At 36.9% G+C, this 21,754-nt stretch overlaps 1 protein-coding gene across 2 annotated transcripts in view; it reads right to left on the minus strand.

Moving 5' to 3' along the window:
- Positions 1 to 21,754, minus strand: part of LRRIQ1 (leucine rich repeats and IQ motif containing 1) — a 225,815-nt gene that overhangs the window by 108,457 nt on the left and 95,604 nt on the right. For both annotated transcript variants that reach the window (XM_027543219.1, XM_027543220.1), the window contains exons 15-18: positions 17,581 to 17,760; positions 14,548 to 14,997; positions 10,766 to 10,976; positions 746 to 865 (exon numbers count right to left, since the gene is read on the minus strand). In XM_027543219.1, coding sequence (XP_027399020.1) covers positions 746 to 865; positions 10,766 to 10,976; positions 14,548 to 14,997; positions 17,581 to 17,760 — 961 coding nt within the window. The remainder of the gene's footprint in view (positions 1 to 745; positions 866 to 10,765; positions 10,977 to 14,547; positions 14,998 to 17,580; positions 17,761 to 21,754) is intronic.

Genomic DNA, 21,754 nt, shown 5'->3' on the forward strand with positions numbered 1-21,754 from the left:
AAAAGAATGATATATGCAACTATACTCATCCACATAGGTGAATTTCACAGACATAATATTATGTGAAAAAAGAGTAAATATTGGATGATTCTACTTATTGGAAGCCCAGAAATAGGCAAAACTCATCTATGATGACAGGGGTATGAATACTATAGAAGCACAAGGAAGTCTTCTGGGTATAGCCATACATTCTCTACCTTAATCTGAGTGATAAATACATGAGTTTGACTCTCTAGAAATAGAGGAAACAGAATGAGTAAGACTAAGGATGTAAAAGGTAAGTGCTCTGTATGGTAAGAGGGAGCTCAATGTGATTAGAGTATGTGGACACCATGGATGGGAAGTGGTAAATATGTCTGCAGAGTTTGCTGCCTGATTATTGAACCCTTGAAAAACAATTTAAGGAGGTTGTTCTCATTTTGCTAGGCAATAAAGAACTATTAGTTGTTGAACAGGGCATAAATAAGCTCAGTTATATTTAATGAAGAATAATTGATAAACCATTGCATAAATCAGGTTGAAGAATATACAAGAATTCTTGTAAATAGTCTATGATCACATTTACACACTATACAAGCTTGTATCCTAAATGAAGATGTTAAAATATTAGAAGCATAATTTTTCAAGTGCTATTAAAAAAAAATCCATAACAGAGTGTTAATAGGATGAAAACCTTAGAAACTGGTTTAGCTCCAAAAGACCAATATTTTAAGACCAATATCCTTATGTTGTAGTTAGCACTTACTTCATCAAATGTAAAATCTTCTAAATCTATTTCTTCATATTCTTCTTCAGATTCTTCATTCTTAATAGCCTCTAGAGCTGTTGTCAGTTTCTTTCGCAAAAGAAAGCCCTTCCAAACTGCCTAAACAAAAATTTAAAGCATGTTATACAGGGTTATAGATCAAACTCCAAACCAGATTCTCTGTGTTATCCCATTAGGAAGATAAAACATCTTAGACCTTAGTTTAATGGCTCGATAATCTGTTTTTTGAACTTTATGTGACATTTAAAACTGCAAGATAAATTAAATGACTGCTTGTGTCTAAAGTTCTGAATCTCAGGGGACTTTCCTCATAGTAAGCAGAAAAGAATCTTTAAAACTCCCTCAACTGCACATGTAGGTCAACCAATCAATTATCTGACAATCCCTCCAGGACCCATTCTAAATTAAGAAGAAAGAGATACAGAGGAAAACCAATTCCGTTAATTTTCAAATGATTATGTATAAAATAAACTAACACGCATTAAAGAAAACTTCAACATTTATAAATGGCCCTATTAGAGACTTAGTATCCTGGCCCATAGCAATTAACTAATTTCATCTTTAAATAAATCAAGCACATGATAAAACATTAAGAATGTTAGACAGAATTTAAAACATTAAGATTCCTCCATAATCATGGAGGAATCTTGGAGCTTTCCTAAATTTAACTCCAAGAACACTAGAGCTTTTAAAAAATTAATATCTTTATACACTGCTAGGGGTAAGCTCCAGGATATATAGTAAATGTAAAACATAGGTAGAAATAAGTGTGTATTGCATACCTTCATTTATCTCTGAAAACCAATATAAATATATAATAAACACATATATAAATTTTTATATTTAAATATATGTCATTGCTAATATCTACAAAGTGAAAGCATAAAGTATAAAATTAATTTCAAAATTTATTACCTATAGACATAGAAAACAGAGGGGAAGATATAGCAATAGAAGCCAGATGTCTCTGAATATACACTTTGCTTAGATTTGAATTTGGAATTGAGCACATGCTTAAGAAAATTGTAACAAATAAATATTAAATAAAAGAAACTCCTGAAAAAATATATAAAGAGATTTTATGCTATGGGCATAACCACAAAGAAGTTATTTAAAGTGACTCTGAAATAGATTTATTTAGCTATGCTCTTAGTGAAATGCAATCAAAAGGTAAATTTAATTACAAAAGTTACCTTAAATATATTTTAGTAATCGTATTGTTAGCAATAATACTGGTATTGTTATTCTGCAAAATATATACATTGAGAAGAAGAATATACAAACAGATAATTGCCAGAAAATTTATGACAATAGAAATAACACGCAATCTCTGCGGCAACCAGCCTAGTAGGCCAAATCTCCACAACAGTTAGCCAAGAATGGTTAAGACTTGGTCAATGACTGCCCGCTTCTCTATTTTTGTTCCTATTTCTATCTCAGGACCAAGTGGACCAATAAGAGATAGCCAAACATACTTCCCCAACCAATCATATAAGATGCCCCATTTCTAGTTGGCCAATAGTGTATGCATGTGTGCGTGTATCTTTGTGTGTTTATATACACACATGCACTTACATAGTGGAAACAAGGACTGCATAAATGAGAAAAATCAGACTATGGCAAGGGAGTCAGCCATCATTAGTTGCCTCTGGCAAAGACTCAAAGGTAAGGAAGGGTGTGGGATAAATGTATATACATTTATACACAGTGATGAATACATGATTGTCACATACTAGACTCTTGTTAAATATTATTTTCCCAATTTCTTTGTCCCCTTGTTTATAAAAATTCTATTTACTTAGTTTATCAAATAAGAAAAGTGTGATATTAAACATCACATAAAGTTTAAAATGTATAATTAACTAAATTTTTATTATTTTGCCTCTAAACATGAATTTTGGTATAGAAATAATATTTCAATACTTTTTAACTTGCTATCAATAAATTATAATCTCTCTGCTGCTGCTGTGGCTAAGTCACTTCAGTCGTGTCTGACTCTGTGCGACCCCATAGACGGCAGCCCACCAGGCTCCCCCATCCCTGGGATTCTCCAGGCAAGAACACTGGAGTGGGTTGCCATCTCCTTCTTCAATGCAGGAAAGTGAAAAGTGAAAGTGAAGTCACTCAGTCGTGTCCGACTCTTCGCGACCCCGTGGACTGCAGCCTACCAGGCTCCTCCGTCCATGGGATTTTCCAAGCAAGAGTACTGGAGTGGGGTGCCATTGCCCTCTCAAGAGAGTTCAAAACTCTTGTGTGTGGGAAAGATCTCAATATGAATCAGGAACTTGAACAGTATTGAATGGTAGAAACAGAAGAGAGGATATCTTTGTGTGATGAGGAGCATGCTTAAAAGTATTGCCTAAGAAAGTGGATTTCCTCGTTTTAGTTTACCCATATGGAGAGTACCATCAGCTCTCTGCCCTCATTTTTAGTCTCATGCAGCTGGGTTGTTATTACAGACCAGGGTATGTCATGTACCGTGGGTGATTGACATAGGGAATCTAGTTACCTTAGGGGAAAACAAACTATTTTTCTTTTCTCCCACTTGTTTAAGTCTGTTTGGGCTGCAGTAAGCAAAGTACCATAGCCTTGGTGACTTACACAACAAATGTTTATTTCTTCTAATTCTAGAGGAGGCTAGGAGCCTAAGGCACTGACAAATTTATCGTCTGGTGAGACCAAGTTTCTTAGTTCACAGATGGCTCTATTCTCACTGTGTCCTCACATGTTAGTAGGTACTAGAGAGCTCTCTGGGCTCTCTTCTATAAGGGCACTAATCCCACTCATGGGAGCTCCACCGTCACAACATATTCACCTCCAAAAGACCCCATCTCCAAATATCAACACAATGGAGATAAAGTTTCAACTTAGGAATATCGTGGAGAACATAAATATTCAGTCAACAGAACCCTTCATTTGGGGATTTTTAAAAAACTCCTCTTTTATGATTCTTTTATCTGGCATTTACGCTCTCTTGGTTGCTAGCTACCTTTCAAAATGCTTTGCCTCAACATGGCAAATGGGCCTTTGATTTCTTCCTGTTAGGGAGGTATCCCAGTAGGGAGGTACCCTTCATATCCCTTCTTCCCTGATCTTGTGCTAACAAAGTAAAGAGCATTAGGGAAACATGTTTTCTTTCCCTGGATTCTCTCTCTCTCTCTCTTTTTTTTTTTTGGTTACATCATCTTTTCTTCAGTTATCTCTCCTCAACATCCCCTTTTCCCTTATACCATTAAGATACCAAGATTAGGTGCAGTTCTAGGGAAAAAAGAGTATAAGGGGAAGTATTTAATACAGACCTTCAATGACAAGAGTGGAAGGACTGATTCATCATGTCTCACAGTGGATCCAGCCTAACTTCTCAGGGATAGGACTTCTGCAGAGCTCTAAACTGTATTTTTCTGGTGTGACACATATAAATACTGCCCTCCTGCATCAGTGGAGGGTCAGAAATCCAAGTCCCAGCCATGGGAAATAAAGGTAATATAAATGTGTAATCAGTGTTCAGATTCTTCTTCTAACTTATTCATGTCAAGCTTTCCACTTTTTTCCCATAGTCATTCATAATCTTTCTTTCTCACACATTCAAATCAATTCCCTGGCCATAGTCCTATCTATATTAGATACACCTGACATCTTTTTCTTCTCTATGAGTGACAGTTGCTCAGTCGTGTCCAACTCTTTGAGACCCCATGGAGCCCACCAGACTTCTCTGTCCAAGAGATTCTCTAGGCAAGAATACTGGAGTGGGTAGCCATTCCCTTCTCCTGGGGATCTTTTTGACCCAGGGATCTAACCCGGGTCTCCTTCATTGCAGGCAGACTCTTTACAGTCTGAGCTACAGAAAAAAGGGACCATACTAAAAAGTGCAAGGGAAGCTAGAATACCTAGGCTGTCTGTATGCTAGGAAGAAGAGGAGGACTTGGGTTCTTGTGAGCAGTGAGCAGTCTCCACCACATCCTTCATGAATCTTCATTTTGCACCTTCTAAAGCCCAGGCTCTTTCTATTATATCACATTCTGCAAATTCATATTTTTAAGATGAATAGTTTAAGAAACTAGATGATTGTACTGAGGAGGAAATAAAATGAAGTTGAGTTGACTTCAGTGATTTTAAGTACCATGATGTAAATCAGGAGAGACTTATTCTAAGTTGCAAAGAAAGACTGAATTGTGCTTACTTCTGTTACAGACACAAACTTAACAGAAGGACATTCAGCAGATGTAGTCACTGAGCTAGACTGTTTCATCAAATAACGAACTTTATTGAATAGAATGAAGCAAACATTCACCATCAATGTTGAAAAATGTATTGCTCATCCACTGATGAGAGGAGGAAGTTTGAACTGCATGACATTTTCTTTTTTTTTTTTTTCAATTTTAATTAAAAAAAAAATTATACATGTGTTCCCCATCCTGAACCCTCCTCCCTCCTCCCTCCCCATACCATCCCTCTGGGTCGTCCCAGTGCATGACATTTTCATTCCTCATGCAACAGAACAATATTCTGAGACCATAACTGAGGTTCATTTCTTTCCCTCAGAGTTTCCTCAAATCATTGCACTTCCTCCCCTCCCAAGCCATTCAGGCATCAGCAACAGCTTTGTCTATACATTGCCATGAGGAATGCAGCCCAGAAAAATTAAGTCAACTAAAATACTAAATGTATTCATTAGTACTATAGCAAAGACAATTCAAAAACTATGCCTTTAATAATGAAAACCAGCAACTTAGTTATAAGGCTATTTTTTTTTTCAGTTGCTTATGCCAATACCTTGTAGGCATCTCTAACTTCTCCCTGTCTTTCAAAATCACATCCCCATATACTAATATCGCTAGGTCTACCTTCAAAGTATATATATATATATATATATATATATATACATATACATACACACACACACACCCTCAATATAAATCAACATATATTCTGGAATGCGACTTTCTCACCACTTCTGCACTGCTCTGGTCCATGCCACCATTATCTACTATTTGGATTACTGCAATAGCTGCCTGATTTCGCTGCTTCTACTATAGCCTTCCTAGAGAATTATCACAACCTAAGTAACTTTGGTCACATGAGTCCTCTGGTCAGATTCCTTTAATATCTTCCCATGTCATTCAGAGTAAAAGCCAAAGTCTTTACAATGATTTACGATTCATGAGTCCCACTCTTCTCCTTTCACCCCTCTGCCATCACAGTGCTTCCTCCTGCTCTATGAACACTGTGAGTATGCTCCCAGAACAATGTCTTGGCATCTGATGTTTCTCTGCCTGAAATATTCTTCGCCTACATACCTAATGGTTTATCTCTTGCTGCACTGTCACCTTTTCTGGTCTTCCACATCTATTCTGTCTAAAATGATTAATTTTCCTTAGAAACTTCTATCCTGCTTCCCTGATTTATTTTCCCCTTAGTACTTATCACTGTCTAATACACTTATCTTACTTATCTGCACATCCCAGCAGGATATAAGCTGGTAAATTTTGTGTGCCAAGTAATATTTAACTAAATGAGTGAATAAAGGGAAACATTACATTTTTTAGTTATTAGCATTCATTGAGGTGCAGCACCATAAATTTCCAGACTTTATTTTATATATTTAATTTGTTGTTCTTTTCCACCAGGACACAAACTCTAAGAGGGAAGAGATCTTGTATGCTTTGTTCCTAGTTGTATTTTTTTTTAATTTTATTTTATTTTTAAACTTTACAATATTGTATTAGTTTTGCCAAATATCGAAATGAATCCGCCACAGGTATACCTGTGTTCCCCATCCTGAACCCTCCTCCCTCCTCCCTCCTCATACCCTCCCTCTGGGTCGTCCCAGTGCACCAGCCCCAAGCATCCAGTATCGTGCATCGAACCTGGACTGGTGACTCGTTTCATACCCTAGTTGTATTTCTTAAACCTAAAACAATGCTTGACAACAGGATGTTCTAAAATCTATTTGATGAGTGAATACATAAAGGATGAATGTGATCAGATTGAACTTCATTTTGAAATCTGGTCTTGGTGAGGTTCTGAATTTTTAAGTTAAATGAGTGTTTAAAAGATTTTCCCAATTAAGATGGGCCTCCCAGGTGGCTCAGTGGTACAGAATCCATCTACCAATGCAAGAGACGCCAGAGATGCAGATTCCATTCCTGGGTCAGGAAGATCCCCTGGAGGAGGAAATGGCATCCCAGTCCAGTATTTTTGCTTGGCGAATCCCATGGACAGAGGAGCCTGGCAGACTACAGTCTATGGGGTCGCAAAGAGTCAGACACGACTTAGTGACTGAGCACACACACAACAATTATTTTAGTAGATTGTTACATGCTTCTGTTGTTCCTTGTCCAGTTCTAACTGTTGCTTCCTGACCTGCACACAGATTTATCAAGAGGCACGTCAGGCGGTCTGGTATTCCCATCTCTTTCAGAGTTGTCCACAGTTTAATGTGATCCACACAGTCAAAGGCTTTGGCATAGTCAATAAAGCAGAAATAGATGTTTTTCTGGAACGCTCATGCTTTTTTGATGATCCAATGGATGCTGGCAATTTGATCTCAGGTTCCTTTGCCTTTTATAAAACCAGCTTGAACAACATTTGGTAGTTTATGGTTCACGTGTTGCTGAAGCCTGGCTTGGAGAATTTTGAACATTATTTTACTAGCATGTAAGATGAGTGCAATTGTGCGGTAGTTTGAGCATTCTTTGGCATTGCCTTTCTTTGGGATTGGAATGAAAACTGACCTTTCCAGTCCTGTGGCCACTGCTGAGTTTTCCAAATTTTCTAGCATATTGACTGCAGCACTGTAACAGCATCATCTTTTAGGATTTGAAATAGCTCAACTGGTTGCTTCCATGTCCTGGCTATTACAAACAGTGCTGCAATGAACATTGGAGTACACATGTCTCATTCAATTCTGGTTTCCTCGGTGTGTATGCCCAGCAGTAGGATTGCTGGGTCATAAGGCAGTTACCTAGATGTCCATCAGCAGATGAATGGATAAGAAAGCTGTGGTACATATATACAACGGAGTATTACCCAGCCATTAAAAAGAATACATTTGAATCAGTTCTAATGAGGTGGATGAAACTGGAGCCTATTATACAGAGTGAAGTAAGCCAGAAGAAAAACACCAATACAATATACTAATGCATATATATGGAATTTAGAAAGATGTAACAATAACCCTGTATGCAAGACAGCAAAAGAAACACAGATGTATAGAACAGTCTTTTGGACTCTGTAGGAAAGGGAGAGGGTGGGATGATTTGGGAAAATGTCATTGAAACATGTATAATATCATACAAGAAATGAATAGCCAGTCCAGGTTCGATGCAGGATACAGGATGCTCGGGGCTGGTGCACTGGGATGACCCAGAGGGATGGTATGGGGAGGGAGGAGGGAGGGGGGTTCAGGATGGGGAACACGTGTATACCTGTGGCGGATTCATGTTGATGTATGGCAAAACCAATACAATATTGTAAGGTAATTAGCCTCCAATTAAAATAAATAAATTTAAAAAAAAAGAGAAATAGCTCAACTGGAATTCTATCAAATCCACTAACTTTGTTCGTAGTGATGCTTCCTAAGGCCCACTTGACTTCACATTTCAGGATGTCTGGCTCTAGGTGAGTGATCACACCATTGTGATTACCTGGATCATGACGATCTTTTTTATACAGATCTTGTGTGTATTCAGGCCACCTCTTCTTAATATTTTCTGCTTCTGTTCGGGCCATACCATTTCTGTCCTTTATTGAGCTCATCTCTGCATGGAATGTTCTCTTGGTACTCTAAGTTTCTTGAAGAGATCTCTAGACTTTTCCATTCTATTGTTTTCCTCTATTTCTTTGCACTGATTGCTGAGGAAGGTTTTCTTATCTCTCCTTATTATTCTTTGGAACTCTGCATTCAAATGGGTATACCTTTCTTTTTCTCCTTTGCTTTTCACTTCTCTTCTTTTCACAACTATTTGTAAGGCCTCATCAGACAGACATTTTCATTTTTTCCATTTCTTTTTCTTGGGGATGGTCTTGCTCCCTGTCTCCTGTCAGTGTCATGAGCCTCCGTCCATAGTTCCTCAGGCATTCTATCTATAAGATCTAGTCCCTTATATCTATTTCTCAACTCCACTGTATAATCATAAGAGATTTGATTTAGGTCATACCTGAATGGTCTAGTGGTTTTCCCTACTTTCTTCAATTTAAGTCTGAATTTGGCAATAAGGAGTTCCTGATCTAAGCCACAGTCAGCTCCCGGTCTTGTTTTTGCTGACTGTAAGAGCTTCTCCATCTTTGACTGCAAAGAATATAATTAATCTGATTTCAGTGTTGACCATCTGGTGATGTCTATGTGTACAGTCTTTTCATGTGTTGTTGGAAGAGGGTGTTTGCTATGATCAGTACATTCTCTTGGCAGAACTCTATTGGCCTTTGCCCTGCTTCATTCTGTACTCCAAGGCCAAATTTGCCTGTTACTCCAAATGTTTCTTGACTGCCTACTTTTGCATTCTAGGCTCCTATAATGAAAAGGACATCTTTTTTGGGTGTTAATTCCAGAAGGTCTTGTAGGTCTTCATAGAAATGTTCAATTTCAGCTTCTTCAGCATTACTGGTTGGAGCATAGACTTGGATTACCGTGATATTGAATGGTTTGCTTGGAGATGAACAGAGATCATTCTGTCGTTTTTGAGACTGCATCCAACTGGACATGGAACAACAAACTGGTTCCAAATAGGAAAAGGAGTACATCAGGGCTGTATACTATCACTGTGCTTATTTAACTTATATGCAGAGTATATCATGAGAAATGCTGGGCTGGATGAAGCACAAGCTGGAATCAAGATTGCTGGGAGAAATATCAATAACCTCGGATACGCAGATGACACCACCCTTATGGCAGAAAGTGAAGAAGAACTAAAGAGCCTTTTGATGAAAGTGAAAGAGGAGAGTGAAAAAGGTGGCCTAAAGCTCAATGTTCAGAAAACAAAGACCATAGCATCCAGTCCCATCACTCTATGGAAAATAGATGGGGAAACAGCGGAAACAATGACAGACTGTTTTTTATGGGGGGGGCGGTGCTCCAAAATCACTGCAGATGGTGACTGCAGCCATGAAATAAAGAGATACTTACTCCTTGGAAGAAAAGTTATGACCAAACTAGACAGCATATTCAAAAGCAGAGACATTACTTTGCCAACAAAGCTCCATCTAGTCAAGGCTATGGTTTTTCCAGTAGTCATGTATGGATGTGAGAGTTGGACTATAAAGAAACCTGAGCAGTGACGAATTGATGTTTTGAACTGTGCTGTTGGAGAAGACTCCTGAGATCCCTTGGACTGCAAGGAGATCCAACCAGTCCATCCTAAAGGAAATCAGTCCTTAATATTCATTGGAAGGATTAATGTTGAAGTTGAAACTCCAATACTTTGGCCACCTGATGTGAAGAGCTGACTCACTGGAAAAGACTCTGATGCTGAGAAAGATTGAAAGCAGGAGGAGAAGGGGACAACAGAGGATGAGATGGCTGGATGGCATCACTGACTCAATGGACATGAGTTTGGGTAAACTCCAGGAGTTGGTGATGGACAGGGAGGCCTGGCATGCTGCAGTCCATGGGGTCGCAAAGAGTCAGGCAGGATTGAGCAAACGAACTGAACTGAAACATGCTTCTAGAAATAGCTCTAGATGAGGCCAAGAGAGACTGCTTCAACTAATCAAATGTTAGCATATGTGACAAATGCCAGATCGGAGCATAAGTTTTAATACGATTGTGTGGTTCAGCTTGACCATAAGAATTTACAGACTTACTCCTTCAGCCTAGATACCAAGTAGAAGTACAGTCAACCTGAAGGCACCTGCAGCGTACATGTCACACGAGTAAGAAATAAATCAAGGTATTTGTAAATTGCTATGATTCAGGGATTGCCTGTTATACAGAATAACCCAGTGAAAGAAAACTAACACATCTCTCAAGATTAACTGTTTCACCCAAAGACTAAAACTAACCTGAATAAGAATAGCAGCCTTCTCCTTCTGTTCTTGGATATTCACGGTATTTTTAACTTTTTCTTTCTTTAAAATAGTTTGGTTTTCAATGCAAGAATTTGGCTTGGATGTCAGGGGTCCTATTGTGGCAGGGTGTAGCTTTGCAGAGAAATGAATCTGCCTGCGCACAATATAACCATGCCAGTATGCCTGGATTACCATAGCTGCCATACTATTAAGAGAAGAAAAAATTATTTTTAGTATCCATAATATACAGCTGCAGATAACAGATCCTCATAAGCTATATTTATTTGTAAATTAGACTATATAAAGTATTATTTTAAAATAAGACCTGCTCTTTTATTTAACTGTAGTCATAGAAGTAAAAATAATATGGACACCTTCAAATCTGAAGGAGAGAAATGGGCCAGTAACTTAGTGATATGAGTCCTAGGGATTTTTGTTTCTTTTAAGGAGGATGATATTACCGAGACTTTGTATGATAGTGGGGATTTGAGCCAGTAGTAAGGGGGAAAATGTGATGATGCAAAGAGGGGAACAAAGGTAGGAGTCAGTGTTGAGTTGGCAAGAGAGGATGGGATCTTGTTCACAGAGGGGAAATTAGGTTTTGAGAGGAAGTAGGACCCTCCTTCATTTTCAGAGAAAGGACTCATCAGGTCTTTGTGAGCTTCATTTTCCTCCCTGCCCGTGGACAGATACATAAATCATTCTCTTACAAGCCCAGTAGTAAATTCTAACATTTTTCCAGTCTACATCTATAGGCTATTATCTGGCATTCCATCAATCAACACTGTGTTTTCCCCATATCCCCATAAGCTGCCCAGCAACAATAGCAAAAATTTAATAGCAATGTAGGTTGACTATAATTGGGTTCTCAGTTTGCTTAATCATTTAATGTTTCATCATTGGATATGCTTTTTCCCACACAGATTACTGCAGAAATATTATCATGGTACATGGTATAGTCAAAGTGCTAACTATTATCTTAATTGCTTTTCAGACCCTTGAGTTCAGTTTTAAAAGACATATAAAGGAGAAGTGACTGATGCACATTCACTTTCTCAGGCTGCCTTGGAACAGTTTTCAATAATTTTATAATTGCAGAGCCCAAAGAAATTTTTTCATTTCAAACAAAGTCAGTTTAAGGCAAAGTGGAATTAAGCAATAAACTGCCAGAAATGATGGCTTCTGAGGTGATGCTTGTGGTAAAGAATCCACCTGCCGATGCAGGAAACTTAAGAAATGTGGATTTGATCCCTGGGTCAGGAAGATGCACTGGAGGAGGACATGGCAACTCACTCCATTACTCTTACCTGAAGAATCCCCATGGACAGAGGAGCCTGGTGGGCTACGGTCCATAGGGTCATAAAGAGTCGGGCACAAATGAAGCAACTCAGCATACATGAAATATGGAATGAGGTAATCATTTTCTGTTGTTATGAATATTGTTATCAGCATCACCACCATTTTATGTAAAGCCTGTGGAAGTCTTCAATCTATTTTTCTATGAATTTAAATTAGTGGATAAAACTTTCTGCCTTAAGATAAATTACTCATACTCATTATACAAAGAGAAACCATGTTTCAACAAAACATTTCCTCCTACTAGGGTAAATGGTGCTCTTGCGTATTCAGTCTGACTCTTCGGGATCCCATAGATGATAGCCTGCCAGCCTCCGCTGTCCATGGAGTTTTCCAGGCAAAAATACCAGGGTAAATAGAACTTAGTAAATTTTGCTATGGAATTAATTCACATTTGATCATTCAGCCATTAATTCATTCCTTCATCTTTTGGACAAAAATGAGCTAACAAATTTGAAAAAGAGTAGATATATGTATGCGTATAACTGAATCACTTTGCTATACACCTGAACTAACACAACACTGTTTATTAAATATGCTCCAACATAAAACAATTTTAAAAAAGATTAAAAAATGAGTTCAGGACTTTTAAGGCACAATAATACCAATCCATATTGAGGTGATAAAAAAATATCTGAAAACATATTTGCAATGTATAACTGGTAAAGAACGAAAAGTTGTTTAAAACAAAAGGTTGAAAGATTAGTAAGAAAATACATTTAACCTGAGACAGTGCCTTATATTTCTCTACAGATACATGCAAGTTTCACAGACCATAATCCTGAGTTTCTTATAAAGCTAACCAGTCATTTAGCGCTTGAATTCCTCAGCCCACTATCTTTAAAATTTCCCAAGGAAGAAAATAAAACGGTATGTGAGGAATATTTTCCTCAGTAACACTAACACTATGCTATGCTAAGTCACTTCAGTCGTGTCCGACTCTGTGTGACCCCATAGACGGCAGCCCACCAGGCTCCCCCGTCCCCGGGATTCTCCAGGCAAGAACACTGGAATGGGTTGCCATTTCCTTCTCCAATGCATGAAAATGAAAAGTGAAAGTGAAGTCGCTCAGTCGTGTCCGACCCTCAGCGACCCCATGGACTGCAGCCCACCAGGCTCCTCCGTCCATGGGATTTTCCAGGCAAGAGTACTGGAGTGGGGTGCCATTGCCTTCTCCGAACACTAACACTGGGACTGCTTTTCACCACACAGAAAGCAGGAAAAGGTAAAGAAGCTGACTTAGGGCTTCCTGAATGTTATTAGGTGGTCTCCATGTTGGGAAAAGCAGCTCATATTATTACTATCATCAGCATCATATTTTTTTTTTAGTAAAAACAATGATGCTAACAATGCTCTAAGCACAGGAACATATGAAAATTATGCTTAGGAAACAACAGCACAACCGATGATGAATCTCCTTGAAACACTGAATGGCAAGGTTCAACAAGTGGGCATACATTTTCTTTTCCCTTTATTCTTTGGTCTTTGGTTTGTCTATATTTTCAGTTCCTCATCCTTTCTTATTATTATTTGGCAATTTTATTTACCATGAATAAACAGCTCAATGTTGTTTATCTGAAATTTTAATAGACAATGTCTGGAGTGTTTAGAGCTAACAGGATTCAAACAAGTAATGTCTAGGGTACCCTGGCTAAAACTACCCCAAAACATACCAATATATTTGGCATGCTGAATATTTTAGTGAAAGTGAAAGTCGCTCAGTCATTTTCCGACCCTTTGTGACCCCACGGACTATACAGTCCATAGCATTCTCCAGGCCAGAATACTGGAGTGGGTAGCCTTTCCCTTCTCCAGGGAATCTTCCCAGTCCAGGGATCAAATCCAGGTCTCCTGCAGAGCAGGTGGATTCTTTACCAGCTGAGCCACAAGGAAGCCCAAGAATACTGGAGTGGGTAGCCTATCCCTTCTCCAGTGGATCTTCCTGACCCAGGAATTGAACTGGGGTCTCCTGCACTGTATGTGGATTCTTTACCAACTGAGCTACCAGGGACTATTTTAAGCTCAAGGGATTTGAGAAAAGGCCTGTGCAGGAAGGATTTTCTGACCTTCCCTGGAAGTATATCCTAAGACCCTCATATGAGAGGTCTTTACAGTATTTTAAGAATAATGAGATTGCTTTATTTCTTATTAAAAGTTCTTTTTAATTATTTAGAGATTAGAAGGCAGAAAAAATAATTTCACAGTTACTCATCTTAAATTAAATAATACTAGTTGATTAAATAAGAACCTGCCAAAATTCAACCAAATTAATCTGTACTGTATTTAATAATCTGTGCATATCATAAAACATAAGGAAATGAACATGAAATATGATAGGATTTAAATCCTTTACCAAATTATCATTATCCATAAAAACAATAAAACATAATGGTAAAAGAAAAATGATCTATAAAACTTACATTTTTTCGTGATGTTCAGTATTCTGGCAGTTCTCCAGTAGAAACCTTGTCCTTACCGTTTCAATGAATGGTATTCTTTTGCTGGGGAAACTACTTGTCTTGCTGTCTTCTCTTTTCTGGTCTACTATTTCTTCCTGATTTCTTTCTTTTGTATCTTCACATAAGGAGGGGTTGGTTGATGAGGAATGACTAGAGCCAGAGTCCATCCATTTCTCAGAAATATCTGGTGAGTTCAGTTTATATTCATTTGCAGAAGAGTAAAGAACTCTATTTTGCTGTTTGCTATCACTGTGTGTAGGAGGCAAATGATTCTGCTGGGCTTCTGATTCACCTCTCCTGGTCATACTTACATCCCCATGTTCATGCACACATCGACATTCATTACTAAGTGTCATCAATTTCTTAAAATAATAGCAGAGATTTTGTGCAACATCCAAGGTGAATATATTTCTGAGCAAATAAATAATGAGGACATTTAATAAAAAGAATTATATCAGCAAATGGTTACACCTGTACAGATTTTGAAAATATCCCTATGTGGCCTGACATGAATATTAAATTTTACTACAAAATTCATTAAAACTTGATTTCTGATTGTTTTTGTAAAAACTGATCTCATTACACACAAAAAGTGAAAATATTTCTGTAGTTAATCTCAATCCATTAATCCAGACAAAACATCTGGAAGTTTTAGAATCACTTTTATCCTAGGTATTTTTGGTACAAGTGAATGAGAAAAATCCATGCTTTTACTGCCATAAACATGAGAAATCATGGCTGCCTAAATTTGGAGATGTTATTTATGAAACAAGATTAAAAGTACTTTGTACACTGACTTTTGCCATGCAAAATATTTGTATTGGACAATTAAACAAATAACTTACATTATGGGAAAGTTTTTATTTCCATTTTTCTCTGGAAAAAATATCTGTTGCAAAGATCATTCAAATACTTTAAGACATAAATGCCTATGATTCTCCTGAATAATTGTTGGATTTAAGTATTCCAAATGAAATGAAAGTTATATTTCCTAAAATGTAGAGATAGACACTTTCTATGTTTACAAATGGAGACATTAGCATAGATTCCTCTAATATATGTTAATAATATATCCTTTTTGTTGGTGAATAATGCAGAAAAAGTTCACTTCAATATTGGATGTCAACTGTTTATGGCTAAGTGCTGAATTCACCACCATTTATGATTTAACATAAAAATGGTCAATTTCCAATTCTAAAGTGACACTTAATTGCAATAGCAATAAATTCTTAAAAATAACTGTAAATCTAAATTTCAACACGAGGGTTAAGAGTCATTTTTACATAAAAATCGTAGGTTACCATAAATACACAAGGAGATATCAATTTAGGTTTACAAAAATACAAATGTAAAATAAGCTATTTATTCAAAGTAAACTATCCATAACAATTGGAATTATTTTTAAAGCTGTAAGATATGTTTATAATCTGATTAGACTATATTTTAAAAAACCATTTAAATAGAAAAAAACAACTCTTACATAGGATGAGCAGTACGACAGTATAAATAGCAAAAATTTAATATGTAATTTAGTAATTAAGTTTAGACATTTGGAAGCACATATCATTGTTCCATTTATAATGCAGACATCATATGAAAATATAAAATAATTTTTCTTTTTCATTTGTGTTTTTTGGAGTAGTATAAATTATAAAATAAAGTTTTAATACATAAATTGTAATTCATTTATAGTAATACATTCAGGATTCATGTATCATGAATTTGGTCTCATCCCTTCATGGCAAATAGATGGGGAAACAATGGAAACAGTGGCAGACTTTGAGGGGCTCCAAAATCACTGCAGATGGTGACTGCAGCCATGAAATTAAAAGATGCCTCGTCCTTGGAAGAAAAGTTATGACCAACCTAGGCAGCATATTAAAAAGAAGAGACATTACTTTGCCAACAAAGGTATGTTTAGGCAAAGCTATGGTTTTTCCAGGAGCCACGTATGATTGTGAGAGTTGGACTATAAAGAAAGCTGAGCGCCGAAGAATTGATGCTTTTGAACTACGGTGTTGGAGATGACTCTTGACAGTCCCTTGGACTGCAAGGAGATCAAACTGGTCCATCCTAAAGGAAATCAGTCCTGAATATTCATTGGAAAGACTGATGCTGAAGCTGAAACTCCAATACTTTGGCCACCTGATGCAAAGAACTGACTCACTGGAAAAGACCCTGATGCTGGGAAAGATTGAAGGCAGGAGGAGAAGGGGATGACAGAGGATGAGATGGTTGATGGCATCACCGACTTGATTCACATGAGTCTGAGTAAGCTCCAGAAGTTGGTAATGGACAGAGAAGCCTGGCATGCTGCAGTCCATGAGGTCACAAAGAGTCAGACGCAACTGAGTGACTGAACTGAACTGAATTCAGAATTCAGGGTGGGGGATAGGAAGTTCTTTTTCTTTGATATATTTTTAGGACTCTGTTCTCAGCCTCTGCCCTCTGAATATGTGCATGTCTTGACTGCTTTTCTCCACTATGCACCCATAACTTAATACATAAAAATATGTGTAATATTATTCTTTATATAATAGATATATAATAAATATTATATGTTTTATAAAACTTGACTTGTTGCATTGTAATGACTTATTTAGCTAATTTTCTCTTAATGAAATCATGAATTCTTTCAGGCCAAAATGTAATACTTAACTTCTTATGTGTCTTGTCCATCAATAATTGATGACTAAATGTATCACTGAATAATTGAATGAACAAATGAATGAGTGTATATTGGTGTGAAGCTATCTTAATGCTTTCATTTATTTTGATCTAATTTTAGCCTTTAATATATGCTCAAAATACAGATTAATACATTTCAAATAATAAAAGATGATACTCATAGATGTATTTTTTAAAGAGGAAAATATTCCTAAAACACACTGTAAAAGTCCAAAAAGGTAGTACTGTATTGATCAGAAAAATTTTTAATGCTATGTATAAATTGCATTATATCTTTTAATTACAACAAGATGATAACAGTCTTACCTGTCACCAGTAATATATTTTTCACTTAGTAAGTTAAATTCTCTAATTTGGGACTGACAATGTTCCAGGAAATGCTCTAATTCTAGTTGATGGTGTCCTTCAGTGTGACGTTCTGTACGAGAGGTTAGCATTTCACCATTGAGGATCCTTAGAGCAGGTAATATCTTAAGTAGAGAATGCCTATTAAAAATAGGAAAAAATTAATAATCTTGAAAAGGAGAGTTTATAACTAAAATAATTTATGTGCCTATTATTTAAATAATATAAGCAGAGAATATATCTCTGAAGTTATTGATTTTATAGAGAAAATTCTATTTTTTTAAATTATGATATCATGCCATGTATCAAGTAAGTTTCAGAGTTCTTGATACACATTTAATCATTTTCTTCTAAACCACAAATGGTAAATTCAAGCAGCTGGAAACTTGGGCTGGGAGTAGTAAATAAAAATCTGCATTATGAGAAAGACAGTATCAGGCACACTCTTTCTAAAATAAGATAATGTAACTGAAAATTACTGTCTGTTTCAGAAGTAGGTGTGAATTCTGATCATTTCTCAGTGAAACATACTGAAAATAGGGTTAAACAAAAAGGGTGGTGATTACTCAATATTTCATGATCTGGAAATTCCAAAATTATATTTCTCCTTGAATCTTGGTAAGGATTATAATAAATAATCTCCAAATTATGAGCAAAAGCCTTTATCAATTTAAAGGTTAATGCTATGAAAAAGCAGGTCAGAAAGCAAAAGCGGTCTACCAAACCCAGCCACTTCGAAGTACTTCCCAAGCTTTACGCAAGAAAGCATATAGGCTTCTTTTCACAAGGCTGTTTATGGTCACAGGGGCAAACTAAACTTATTGAGTGAGTAAAACTTCTTACTAAAACACTAACGGTTCCTTTGAGGAAAATTATAAGTCACTGACAACAGATATCAAAGAAGCCTACATAAATGGAAAGATGTCCCATGGGAAAATAAATCTGTGGATAAGAAGATTCAATATTGTCAAAAGTCAGTTTTTCCCAACTTGATCTAGAGATATAACATATCTAATTAAAATATCAGCAAGATATTTTGTCGATATCAACAAATTGATTTGAAAGTTATATAAACAGGCAAAAGAGGGAGATAGCCAACTTAGTTTTGAAGAAAATTTGGAAGACTAACACTACCTGACTTCAAAATAATCTATGAAGCTACAGTAATCAAGATAATTTAGTAATGGCAAAAGAATAATCAAATAGATTGATGGAACAGAATAGAGAATGCAGAAATAGACCAACATAGTCAGTATAATGGAGAAAAGATAACACTTTTCAACTATTGGTGCTAGAGTAACTGAGCATCCCCCTGTGCAAAAAAATTAAAGAATCTAAACGTCCAGATGCAGACCTCTTAAGCTTCACAGAAATTAACTCAAAATGGATCACAGACTTTAAAGCAAAGTGCAAAACCCTAAAACTCCTATAAGAAAAAAAATCTAATAAAATCCAGATGACCTTGGGTATGGTGATGACTTTTTAGATACAATACCAAAGGCATATCTATGAAAAATTTGTTGATGAGTTGAACTTCATTAAAATTAAAAATTCCCACACCTAGGGACACTGTCAATTCGATGACAAGTCATACACTGGGAGAAAATATTTGCAAAAGACACATCTGATAAATTACTGTTATCCAAAATATACAAAAAAGAAAAGCTTAAAACTCAATGATAAGAAAATGAATGTCTTGGTTTAAAAGTGAGCCAAACATATTAAAGACATCTTACCAAAATATATAAATATGACAAACAAGCATTAATTAATGGATTGCAAATTATAACAACAATGAGATACTACTACCTACCTAGTATAATGTCCACAATCCAAAATACTGATAACACCAAATGCTGGTGAGGATGTGGAGAAACAGGAATTCTAATTAAGTGCTGGTGCTAATGAAAAATGGGAGAGACATTTTGGAAGATAGTTTGGTGGTTTCTTACCAAATTAAACATCTTTATTTTTGATCTAGCAATCAGTCTCCTTGGTATTTATCCAGATGAACTGAAAATGCATGTCCATACAAAAACCTGCCCATATATGTTTATAGCAGTTTTATTTGTTTCAGCCAAAAATTGGAAACAACCAAGATGTCCTTCAGTAGGTGAACTGAAAGATAAACTGTGATATATTCATACAGTATAAAATTATTTAGCATTAAAAAAAATGAGCTATCCATCCATGAACAAACATAGAGGAAATGCAAATGCATATTACTGAGTGAAAAAAGCTGATCTGAAAAAGGCATATATTGTATAATTCCAATTGTTCTACATTCTGGAAAAAAAGCAAAATTATGTAGACAACAAGATTAATGGTTGCTTTAAGAGGTTAAAGCAAGCAAAGAAATGCTCAAAATTCTCCAAGCTAGGCTTTAACAGTACATGAACTTCCAGATATTCAAGCTGGGTTTAGAAAAGGCAGAGGAACCAGATATCAAATTGACAACATCCACTGGATCACAGAAAAAGCAAGAGAATTCCAGAAAAACAGAATTCTGCTTCATCGACTAAGCTAAAGCCTTTGACTGTGTAGACCACAACAAACTGTGGAACATTCTTAAAGAGATGGAAATACCAGACCACCTAACCTGCCTCCTGAACAACCTGTATGCAGGTCAAGAAGCAACAATGGACTGGTTGGGAAAGGAGTGCATCATGGCAATATATAGCCACCCTGCTTATTAAATTTAAATGTAGAGCACATCATGCAAAATGCCAGCCTGGATGAAGCACAAGCTGGAATCAAGATTGCCAGGAGAAAAATCAGTAACCTCAGGTATCCTGATGACAACACGTTTATGGCAGAAAGCAAAGAGGAACTAAAGAACCTCTAGATGGAGGCAGAAGAGTGAAATAGCTGGCTTAAAACTCAACATTCAAAAAATGAAGATCATGGCATCTGATCCCATCATTTCATGGCAAATGATGATCCCATCATTTCATGGCAAATAGATGGGGAAACAATGGAAACAGTGACAGATTTTATTTTCTTGGGCTTCAAAATCACTGCAGATGTTGACTGCAGCCATGAAATTAAAAGATGCTTGCTCCTTGGAAGCAAAGATATGACTAAGCTAGACAGCATGTTAAAAAGCAGAGACATCACTTTGCCAACAAAGGTCCATCTAGTCAAACTATGGTTTTTCCAGTAGTCATGTATGGATGTGAGAGTTGGACCCTGAAGGCTGAGTGCCAAAGAATTGATTTTTTTGAACTGTGATGCTGGAGAAGACTCTTGAGAGTCCCTTGGACTGCAAGGAGATCAAACCAGTCTATCCTAAAGGAAATCAATCCTGAATATTCATTGGAAGGACTGATGCTGAAGCTGAAACTCCAATATTTTGGCCATCTGATGTGAAGAGCCGACTCATTAGAACTAGGGGCTCTAAGACAGAAGCGGGGGACACCCAATAATTGGAGGCTGGGTCATAGCCACCTTTAGAGGGAGAAGAAGTGGTCTGGGAGCAACAAAGAGCAAGGGGCTATTACTCCGTAGCAGCTTTATATTAGGCTGGGCAACTGGGCAGTTTCGTATTAAAAAAATAAACTGAGTACCAAATTAAAAAAAAAGAAAAGACTCTGATGCTGAAAAGATTGAAGGCAGGAGGAGAAGGGGATGATAGAGGACGAGATGGTTGGAAGGCATCCCTGACTCAATGGACATGAGTTTGAGCAAGCTCCAGGGCATGGTGATGGACAGGGAGGCCTGGCGTGCTGCAGTCCAAAGAGTTGCAAAGAGTCGGACATGACTGAGCAAATGAACAACAACAAATGGTTAAAGTAGAGGGAGGGATGAAAGGGCAAAGCACAGAGAATTGTTAAGGCTGTAAAATGATTCTACGCATTACCACATGGTGGATACATGTCATAACACATTCAAAACCCATAGAATGTAAAACACCGAGAGTGAACTCTAATATAAATCTACGGAGTTTGGGTGATAAATATGTGTCAGTGTAGGTTCATTGACTGTAAAAAGTATACCGCTTTGGGACTTCCCTGGCAGTCCGGTGGTTAAGATTCCATGATTCCAATGCAGGGAACACAGGTTTGATCTCTGGTCAGGGGATGAAGATTCTACATGCCGTGCACCATGGCCAAAAAATAAAAGTATACTGCTTTGG

Source organism: Bos indicus x Bos taurus, chromosome 5 (assembly GCF_003369695.1).
Source record: "Bos indicus x Bos taurus breed Angus x Brahman F1 hybrid chromosome 5, Bos_hybrid_MaternalHap_v2.0, whole genome shotgun sequence".
Taxonomy (NCBI): Eukaryota; Metazoa; Chordata; class Mammalia; order Artiodactyla; family Bovidae; genus Bos; species Bos indicus x Bos taurus.